Genomic DNA, 11,397 nt, shown 5'->3' on the forward strand with positions numbered 1-11,397 from the left:
TGAACAGTATAAACAGGTATGCACAGTATGTACAGATATGTGCAGTGTACTAACAGTAGTATTAAGAAAATATGAACAGTATGGACATATGTACAGAAGAGCAGTGGTATTGAGTAAGAGCAGGGGAGGGGAGTAATAGTGCAATTGTCCGGGGGGGGGGTGCAGGGGTTGCAGGGGTTGGTAGGTTGTCACGTAGGTGCAGTGTTCGAGTTCAGTAGGTACACTACTTTACGTTCCACAAACAGTCTACGTTCCAAGGTAAAGTCCGATCGTTTCCATTGAAATGGTTTTGGGTTCTTTGTTTTGTTAGGAATACTAGGATATTTCATTTTTATTTCGTTTTTATTCGTCTAGGAACGTTGTCTTTTTTCGCATCAAACAGTGGACCTCTACCGCGTATTCTCTTTGATCGTGTTAGAGCGGGCGCTGTTTTGAATAATTCCTAAGCCCGCGCTCATGCGTCCGCTACGTTCCAAGGTAAAGTCCGATCGTTTCCATTGAAATGGTTTTGGGTTCCTTGTTTTGTGAGGAACTCATTTTTATTAATTTTTCCTCTGGGAACCCTGTCTTTTTTCGCCTCAAACAGTGGACCTCTCCCGCGTATTCTCTTTGATCGTGTTAGAGCGGGCGCTGTTTTGAATAATTCCAAAGCCGCGCTCATGTGTCCGCTACGTTCCAAGGTAAAGTCCGATGTTTCCATTGAAATGGTTTTGGGTTCTTTGTTTTGTTAGGAACAATGGGATATTTCATTTTTATTTCGTTTTTATTCCTCTGGGAACGTTGTATTTTTTCGCATCAAACAGTGGACCTCTACCGCGTATTCTCTTTGATCGTGGCAGCGCGGGCGCTGTTTTGAATAATTCCAAAGCCGCGCTCATACATCCGCTACGTTCCAAGGTAAAGTCCGATCGTTTCCATTGAAATGGTTTAGGGTTCCTTGTTTTGTGAGGAACTAATTTTTATTAATTTTTCCTCTGGGAACCCTGTCTTTTTTCGCCTCAAACAGTGGACCTCTCCCGCGTATTTTCTTTGATCGTGTTAACACATCTCCAAATGTTACGTACAGTGGGGGAAATAATTATTTGATCCCCTGCTGATTTTGTTAGTTTGCCCGATTACAAAGAAATGAGCGGTCTATAATTTTTATGGTACTTTTATTTTAACAAATAGACACAGAATATCAAAAAAAAAAAGTCCAGAAAAACATATTATATAAAGTTATAAATTAATTTGCATTTGATCGAAGGAAATAAGTATTTGATCCCCAAGCAAAACATGTCTTAGTACTTGGTGGAGAAACCCTTGTTGGCAAGCACAGAAGTCAGACGTTTCTTGTAGTTGGTCACCAGTTTTGCACACATCTCAGGAGGGATTTTGGTCCACTCCTCTTTACAGATCCTCTCCAAATCCTGAAGGTTTCAAGGCTTTTGCTTGGCAACTCGAAGCTTCAGCTCCCTCCGCAAATTTTCTATAGGATTAAGGTCTGGAGACTAGCTAGGCCACTCCATGACCTTAGTGTGCTTCTTCTTGAGCCATTCCTTTGTTGTCTTGGCCGTATGTTTTGGGTCATTGTCATGCTGGAAGACCCATCCACGACCCATCCTCAGTGCTCTGGCTGAGGGAAGGAGGTTCTTGTCCAAGATCTTACGGTACATGGCCCCGTCCATTGGCCCCTCAATGCAGTGAAGTCGTCCTGTACCCTTAGCAGAGAAACAACCCCAAAGCATAATGTTTCCACTTCTGTGTTTGACAGTGGGGATGGTGTTCTTGGGATTGTAGCATTCAGCATTTCTCTCCCTCCAAACACGAAGAGTCGAATTTATGCCAAAGAGTTCAATTTTGGTCTCATCTGACCACATCACCTTCTCCCAAGCCTTCTCTGAATCATTTAAGTGTTCATTGGCAAACTTCAGACGGGTCCACTGCTTCACATGTGCCTTCTTGAGCAGGGGGACCTTGCGGGCACTGCAGGATTTCAATCCGTTACGGTGTAGTGTGTTACCAATGGTTTTCTTGGTGACTGTGGTCCCAGCTGCCTTGAGATCATTACCAAGCTCCTCCCGCGTAGTTCTGGGCTGATCCTCACCCTTCTCATGATCATCCTTACCCCACGAGGCGAGATCTTGCATGGAGCTCCAGGCCGAGGGCGATTGATGGTTATTTTGTATTTCTTCCATTTTCTAATAATTGCACTAACAGTTGTCTCCTTCTCACCAAGCTTTTTGCTGATGGTCTTGTTGCCCATTCCAGCCTTGTGCAGGTCTACAACTCTTACCCTGATGTCCTTTGAATGTTCTTTGGTCTTGCCCATGGTGGTGGAGAGGTTGGAATGGAAGAGATTGATTCTATTGACAGGTGTCTTTTATACCCATAACAAGTACTTTCTTAAAGTGACAGGAGTAATCTGTGTGCCTCATGGGCATATAACCGGTCTGTATGAGCCAGAATTCTTGCTGGTTTGTAGGGGATCAAATTCAAATCAATTTATAACTTTATATAATGTGTTTTTTCTGGACTTCTTTGTTGATATTCTGTCTCTATTTGTTAAAATAAAAGTACCATAATCATACCATAAAGTACCATCAAATAATTATTTCCCCCACTGTATAGGCCTAATATCTAGACCGTTGATGGGCACACTTGTTACTTGTCGCTTTCAGAACCCTGGACTGGGCTCGGGCTGTATATTCATATAGTTCCGTTAATTAGCCTAGCCTACTTTCCGTGATTTAATGTGACTTTTGTAGTGTGTTATAGCCTCTGCACTGATGATATTTATTTCACATTTAAAGAAATACAATTGATAAAACCTGATTAAACTTTCCTACAAGTTAACAATGTGCCGAATGCTTGTATTTTGATAAAACATGCAAGTTATTGAAGACACGTGTCTGTCTCATTTTTTTTACTTTGTTGCAGTATAGGCCACCTCAATGTAGCGTTCTGTGTCGCGCTGAAGCGTATGAAGTGTATTCAGTTATGGGGTTTACTGTACATACTTTTTCTCTGCACTGTTCCTGCTGCAGAGGATGCGTAAACGATTTTCCCATGTTGTTTTTTGGTTGTGGTCTGTGTTTATACATTTAGGCTATTAGTTGTATCCTACTTTTCAGTTTTACAAGTCAAATCTTATGACAGATGAGATGGCACTTCAAACGATAAAATGCAGGTACATTTTGATTACTGCTGCACTACGATACCCATAGATAGACCCAATACATTGGTAACTGCACTACTTATACAGCTCATATACTGCTTATACTGTTCATACTGCATTCTATATTTATTCTGCTTATAATGTTACTGTTAATACATATATTGCTTATACTGCACTACTTATACTGCTCATATACTGCTTATACTGCTCATATACTGCTTATACTGCACTACTTATACTGCTCATATATTGCTTATACTGCTCTACCTGTATATATTGTTCACATTGCACTCCTTTTGCACTTCTGGTTAGACGCTAACTACATTTCGTTGTCTCTGTACTTGTACTCTGCACAATGACAATAAAGTTGAATCTAATCTAACACCTATTCATTGTCATGTTTTGATGGCATATTGTTCATTCTCATGTTATGATTTAGTTTGTGATTATACACACGTTTTTAGCGTGATGATAGAGACCCACTACCAGACGAGTCAAAACATACACAAGTCACATGCAAATCCCTGCACTGCAGACGACAGACAACAACTGTCTCTGTACAACTAGTCCTGGACCTCCACTAATAGACAGATACAAAGAGAGCAGCATACAGTAGCAGCAGAGCCCAGAGGCGAGGCGAGGCAAGGCAAGTTTATTTATATAGCACATTTCATACACAGAGGCAATTCAAAGTGCTTTACGTAAAATAGATAAAAAGGAAAGAGCATGAAAAAAAAATTAGAATAAAAACGCATAAAAGACATTAAAAAAGAATAAAAGTCACAGTGCATTTTAGGGTCACAGTGCAATTATTAGCGCCAATTTAGTTTCAATTTAAGGCAAAAGCGAAGCCCTTTTTTTTTTTAAGCCCATTTTTGAAAGTAGCCAGTGTTGGGGCTTATCCTAGATCTATGTGTAACATAATAACTGAGAGACCTGCAGCAGGGCAGGTCCTCATCACTGGCTGTCTGCTTTGAGCTGGTTGTCGTTGGACTCCTGGCAGCGGGACAGCAGCTTGAGTTTGATGGGCCGTATGGGCATCAGAGTGTTCTGTAGGTCCATCTCAATGGGGATCTGGTGAGAGTTGACACACAGTTAAAGTATTGTAGCGAATGGCGGGGCAGAGCAGCTTGCCTTAAGCGGGTATCGAACTCGCAACCTTCCGCTTACAAACCGGCCGCGCTAGCCACAACACCAAGAGAGTTAACTCCCTTGGCGGAGCTGCTAACGGGCCTTACACAGGGTCGTTACAGTATGAAGGAACGAGTAAAACAGATGTCAGCGTTACACTATGAATGTTACCTAATACAGTGTCACTGTTACGTTCGGGTAGCATTGCACTATAAATTCAAATAAACTCAAACTCCTGGACAACGTCTCTTGGGTCGACATACATTAAAATGGCCCTATGAAGTCTCGAGGGAGTTTTGCAGAAATACAAATAGCTTTTTTTTAAATCTCACACTTCCATCATTTAGTTACTAAATTTTAGTAGGTAGCCTATACTGAGGATGATTGGCGCCTAGTACTGAAAAATGCAATCTGGGAAATTAAATGGGGAGTACATACTCATGCAGTACGCAAGTACAGAATTGTAGTATGGGGGTTCAAACCCGGGTCTCCCATGTGGAAGACACAAACGCTACTATTAAGCCAAGAGGACATCCTCAAGGTCTGAGGGCGACACTTCAGTTTACATGTCTCAGGCAGGGCTACCTCATCACGCGAGTGTGATTCCAAAATCACCTCTGCTACATATAGAAACGCAACAAAGTCATAGGTACAAAATTATATTTACAATCATTGTATCATTATTTTGTCTCACCTCTGTCTCTTTGCAGACGGTGAAGTTGAACCTCTGTAGAATCTCCACCATCGCCAGTTTCATCAATACCAGAGCGAATCGCATCCCGATACAGTTCCGTGGGCCCAACCCGAACGGCATGTAGGTGTATGGGTCGATGCTCTCCTTGTTCTCCTTACTGAACCTACACACGGAGAGTTCAGAGGAGGAGGGGTTAAAGAACATATCAATTAAATCACAGTAATATGATGGTTATACATGGTTGAAGAAATCTGTTTGTGTTTGGTCGTCGCATTTAGGTTTGTTTTATGGTTGTTTGTGGAACACTGCTCTTATCGTTGCTGTTGTGATTGATATTGTGGTTGTGGTTAAGATGTGGCCCATTACCTCTCTGGTTTGAACTCCTCTGGGTCTTCCCACACATCGGGGTCACGGTGCAAGGTCCAGATGGGTAACATGACAACCATACCCTTGGGGATGGTGATGCCGCTGATCTCAACAGATTTCTTGGCGACTCTTTCAAGTCGATGGGGTACAACCTGAGAGACTCGTTGATCACGCTGTCTAGATAGTCCATCTGCATCAGAGCCTCGTACTGGATAGGAGCCTGAACAGGGATATTACACTCACATGAGCACTAGTGATTGGTCGTTCACGTAGCCGTAGCCCAGAACTAACTCTTTTTCGTCGCAAATCTGAAGAGCTGTTAGTTTTTTGTGTTCTTTTTTTGGGAAATGAACACAGTACTGTACTTATTCTAATCTGCATAGCCTAATTTCATGACACCCGCATACAGAACGCCATTACTTTCAATGTACGTGTGTAATAGAGACTTGCTTTTTTGTTGTACATGAATAAACAAAAAAATCGCTAAATAATGTTATCTTGATAGTTAGAAGAAAATACATTTAGATTCCACTGAACAATGTAAATGATAGATGTACACAAGGATCAATCAGAAGTCAAAATGCCACTAAACTGGGCTGCTTTTAGTGGATTGACTGCTTGGAATACTGAATGTGCTATAGTCTATTATTTCCTATCACAGTCGACAGACTACAAGAAAACTGTCAGGTGGTTCAAATGTGAATAACTTGGTATCCATTCCATTAACTGTGGCCGGGCAGCACCGAACAGCCCAGAGAACATTACCATGGTGCTTTTGAATATTAGGTCCCTATCTGGCAAAACCTTTATTGATCTTATCTCAGAGCGAAAGCTGCACTGTAATGTTTTTATCTGAAACCTGGCTAAACATGAATGCATGTCAGTCTATTAGAAGTAGGGAAAAAATATATTTTCGCTCCATTACTTATTTAGCCATGTCGCTGAGCAGATGAGAATTTCATGATGAATATGAATATGAATAGTACACCATCAACAGCTTCCTCCTGTGATAATGATTTAGTAACCAGCTTCAACACCAAACTAAGGGCAACTATCGACTCTGTAGCACCACTCAAACTGAAAAAGGCTGTGGCCAAATTTAAAAGAATTTGCAGAAAGTCTGAGCTGACAAAAACTGCAGGTCCACCTTGATATTCTTCGAGAGCATCTTTCTGCTTTTAATAAGGCAATAAAAAAAACGCCAAGCCGGATCATTTCTCAAAATTGATAATGAATCATAACAACTCAAACAGTGCTCTTTTCAACGATTGACAGCCTTATAAATCCCGCCCACAAGACACCTGGTGATCTGCTCTCCACCTACAAATGTGAGGAATTTGCAACATACTTCTGAGATAAGAGAAACAATATTAGGTGAGGAGGATCACTCAGGCAAGACCTGAAGATGTGTTTGATGACTTGTTACCCCACCTTCCACCACATGGAAGCACTATGAACTCTTTTGCAGTGGTCATACAGAAATGCTCAGCAAAGTGGGGGTCTGTTCATCTGCACCTAAAACTACCATGGTGAAACCCCTCCTGAAGAAAAGTAACTTAGACTCTTCAGTCCTTAGCGATTTTAGGCCAATCTCCAACCTTCCCTTTTTAAGCAAAAAAATTATAATTCTTGAAAAAAAGGTGTTCAAACTGTTAAATAATCTCCTTCTTCCCAACTGTACCTTTGACATGTTCCAATCTGGCTTTTGTGCCGATCATAGCACTGAGATAGCACTATGTTGTTAAGTTATTAACTAGGTTCTTAATGACCTTAGAATTAATTAATTAATGCTGATGCCAAAATGCTCTTTGTCCTTGTCCTGGTCAAACTGTCTGCACACTTAAAGACACTACTTACAGTAACACTAAGCACCAGGCAAAAAAACAAGGTGTTACCATTGACTCAGATCTTAATTTTGAAACCCATATCAAGAATGTGACTAAAACATATTTGTATCACTTAAAGAAGAGTAAGTAAGTTTGCCGGAAATCTGCCATCGTGGAGAAATTCTGTCTGAAGTTGTCCAAACAACAACATCCTCCCTAATAATAATATATCCCCCCGAAATGAACTTGCAGTGTTGGACATTAGCTGTTGTTTTTCTGCATGCGCACGCGATTGGGAGAGGCAGCCACCAGAGAAAGGTCAGTCTACTCCCCTAGAACACCCCTGGCACTCACAACATGTTTATATGCAAACCGAATGTCAGGTAGGACACTGCATTTTAAAAAGCGTGTTTTCCGAACCAAAACAGCGTTCGTAAATGAAATATTTATTCATAAGGGATTTATTATAAGGGATCTTGTTCCCTGATCGCTACCGATTAAAGATAGTCATTACAACCGTTAGGAAGCTTTTAGAAAGCTTGAATATTACATGGACCTTTACAGAACACAGCTGTAAAGATGCAACCTTTCCTCTCCCAGGCTGACACTGAGAGACGAATGCATGCTTGTATTACTAGCAGCCTTGATTACTGTAACACTCTCTTGTCTGGTCGACCAAAGAAAGCTCTTGGCAAATGATACAAAATGCAGCAGCACGAGTCAGATGGAGAGCACATATCACACAAGTCTCTGCACTGATTACCTGTTAGTTTTATAATTTATTTTAAGATGATTGTATTAGTTTAGAAATCACTCTATGGTCATGCACACCACTGCATGTCAGACATGCTTTTAAGGTATATACCCTGTAGATCCCTCAGGTCCTCAGGTACTGGCCTTTTAAGTATTCTGAAGATTCCAACAACACCTATCTACTTCCTGTTTCAAATGAATAATACTGGGCAGAAGTCTGCACAGGGATGCTACAGACACATTAGCACACTGCAAAATACTGTCACCTATCTAACCATCTGTAGGAGTCTGCAGTGCACAGGGGTTACACACTCATCAGTACCCTCTAAAACACTGTCACTATCATATTTCCTGTTCCACATGAATAGTACTATATAGGAGTCTGCAGAGGGGTTACCTTGTTGGGAAACACAGTGTCTATCTCCTCCTGCAGCTTGGTCATGATGTGAGGGTTGGTTGCCAGATTGTAGGCCAGGAAGGACAGAGAGCTACTGGTGGTCTCATAGCCAGCAAAGATGAACATCATTGCCTGGGACAAGATCTCGTGGTCACTCAATCCTATGATGATGGAGAGAGGGGGAGAATGAGAGGGAGAGTGGGAGAAATGGGGTGGTAGGTGTGAGAAAGGGACGAAGTAGAGTATTTCCACGGTGTGTTTGTAGGTATAGGTGTTTGAGGCAGGTACTGTATGTGTGTGTTAGATGCTAGTATACAGTGTGTGTGTGTGTGTGTGTGTGTTTAAGGCAGGCACCTTTACTCTGCTCCTCTCCCTTTGAGTTGCTGTCTTTCTGCGAGTCTATCATCAGCTGCAGGAAATCTACCCGACTCTGGAAGCAGGCTTACGTCAGATCAAAATCACATGAGAACTACCAGATGCTACCAAATCTCTACAATTGTATTACACAATACTGGCTGAAGATCGTATATTTGATCAGTTATATTTACATACCTTCCTGGTGCTAGCCACGCGATTGGACTTGATCTTCTGAAAGACAGCGTAGAAGAAATCTGTGACCGAGGCAGGGAATAGGGATACCTCCATGTTTGCCATAACAGGACCCATGAAGGGGAAGAATGCTGGACGGACAGGAAATGCCACGGTTACAAACAGGAACAGGAAATACCATGATACGTGACTCCAATCCTATTCAATGCACAGCCCTGTCCAGAAACAACTCCTAGGCTCTATCCCTAGACACTTCTGTATCCAATCCACTCAGATCTCCAAGTGTCCAGCATTTAGGAACTAGAGGTTGGTTCTGGACACGGCCCATGTGTTTGTCAAATGAGTAGAGCGCAAACCATTGGCAGTGTGGTTTATGTCAGTCTAATCAATGAAATCAATAGCTTCATTTATTAAGCACAAAATGACTGAAAGCTATATGGGGGCAGTTGTACCGACTGTGAGGAACAGTGGGCTGAAGATGTCAAACTTGAGCATTTTCTTGAAGTTGGTCACTGTAACAATGTCCGATGGTACACAGAGGCAGACGCAGCGTTTACGTTGAGGGAACAACTTTCCCGTTTATTCATACAGGGCGTTTTAACTGTTCGTTGGGACTTTCCCGTCCCCGCTTTCCAGCCTTTCCACGCTCAGGCGACTTTCCAGTCGACGTTCGCTCTACTGTCAGCCTGTCTCGCCGTCTCCAGCTTAGCTCGCCTACTGAAATGGCAGAAGCACACACACATCTTAAACATTCGCCGGCGAGACTTAATTCGCAGCAGGTGTGCAACAAAAGTCTCGCCGACACAACCCCGGCCACGGTCCTGTAGCTCCCTCTACAGGCCGAACGCTGCATGTCCCCCCACAGTCACAAAGGGGTCGGAGGGGTTGTGGAGGGAGTCGATGTCGACACTGAATGAAGTACTGACGACCACATCCATACTGTATGGTCCAAAGAACCTGGAACACAACCACACAATCTCTGACCACCAGAACCACAACCACAAAATTAAAGGGGGAGTTCACTGAAATTACAAATTCACCTTATCGTCTCGGAGATAAATACTCACTCCTTTAGTTCAATGGGCTCATCGTTATCAGCCGTCTTCTTCAGATTGCTGACCAAGTTACCAGAGTGCTGCTTCATGATCCTGAGCATCTGAGTTGGGAAGGATACATGGAAAAATATCATGATTGATACGTGGATTAATATGTGCAAAACATATATTAATATCATGTTTGAAACAGGAATTATTTTAATGTTTATATAGCCTGAGAATATACATCCATACAGGATACATTATGTATATAGTCAAAGAATAAGTGACTCCAAAGATGAACTATTATTCTATACTACTTATCGAAGATAAGATCAAATATACTTTATTGTCCCGGATGAAAATTTGTCTTGGATTAATTAATTAAAGTTGCTGCTTCACACAACAACAAACAACAATGAATACACACTATACACATAGTACAAATCACACACACACTCTCACACACTCTCACACACACACACACACACACACACACACACACACACACACACACACACGCGTCAGAGTTGTTAGTCATTCATTTATTTGTGTTGTATAAAGGAATGAATGAAAGAAGGAGAGGAGAGATGGGACTGTACCTCTTTGATCCGCCCACTGCTGAAGGAGGGAGACAGGACACTGCGGATCCGTCTCCATGCATCATCCTCAGCGATAAACACGGCGTCATACAGAGGCCCGTTGAGATAGATATTCTCGAAAAATTATTATTATTATATACTGCAAGATTAACCTAATATTAATAATGCTATAATAACAATGATATTATCTATTTAAGGAGCCCTTATGTTTTTTTCCCCATACAACAACTTCAATTTAGCGTATTACCCTCCTGTTAGTGAAAAGGGAGTAGCATTCCTTGATGAGGATGGTTTTGATCATGGCTGTGTCCATGATACACAGGATGGGCTGATGGCCATCATAGATCCTACAGACCAGCAAAAACAAAGATAGTTAGATATACACTCACAGAGCACTTTATGAGGAACACTATACTAATACTGGGTAGGGCCTCCCTTTGCTCTCAAAACAGCCTCAATTCTTCGTGGCATTGATTCCACAAGATGTTGGAAACATTCCTTTGAGATTCTGGTCCATGATGACATGATTGCATCACTCAATTCCTGCAGATTTTTCAGGTTCACTTTCAAGATGTGAATCTCCCGTTCTACCACATCCCAAAGGTGTTCTATTGGATTCAGATCCTGGGAAGGCCACTGAAGAACACTGAACTCATTGTCATGTTCATGAAACCAGTTTAAGACAACTTTTGCTTTGTGACATGGTGCATTATCATGCTGGAAGTAGCCATTAGAAGATGGGTCAATTGTGGCCATGAAGGGATGCACATGGTCAGCAACAATACTCAAATAGGCTGTGGCATTCAAGCGGATATATACCGTAGATAGAGACAGACAGACCCATCACAGATCCTGCACTCTTAGAAAAAAAGTGCTACCTAGAAGGGT

The 11,397-nt window shown here is 41.9% G+C and overlaps 1 protein-coding gene across 1 annotated transcript in view; it reads right to left on the reverse strand.

Annotated features, from left to right (window-relative positions):
* Positions 1-11,397, reverse strand: part of LOC310824651 (cytochrome P450 3A27-like) — a gene marked incomplete at both ends in the record, with an annotated part of 84,042 nt that overhangs the window by 25,691 nt on the left and 46,954 nt on the right. Inside the window, 4 exons of the mRNA XM_083697906.1 lie at positions 4,983-5,138; positions 5,530-5,568; positions 8,325-8,471; positions 9,749-9,830. Of these exons, the coding sequence (XP_083554032.1) occupies positions 4,983-5,138; positions 5,530-5,568; positions 8,325-8,471; positions 9,749-9,830 (424 nt within the window). The remainder of the gene's footprint in view (positions 1-4,982; positions 5,139-5,529; positions 5,569-8,324; positions 8,472-9,748; positions 9,831-11,397) is intronic.

This window comes from Argentina silus (genome assembly GCF_951799395.1).
Source record: "Argentina silus genome assembly, contig: scaffold_59, whole genome shotgun sequence".
Classification (NCBI taxonomy): Eukaryota; Metazoa; Chordata; class Actinopteri; order Argentiniformes; family Argentinidae; genus Argentina; species Argentina silus.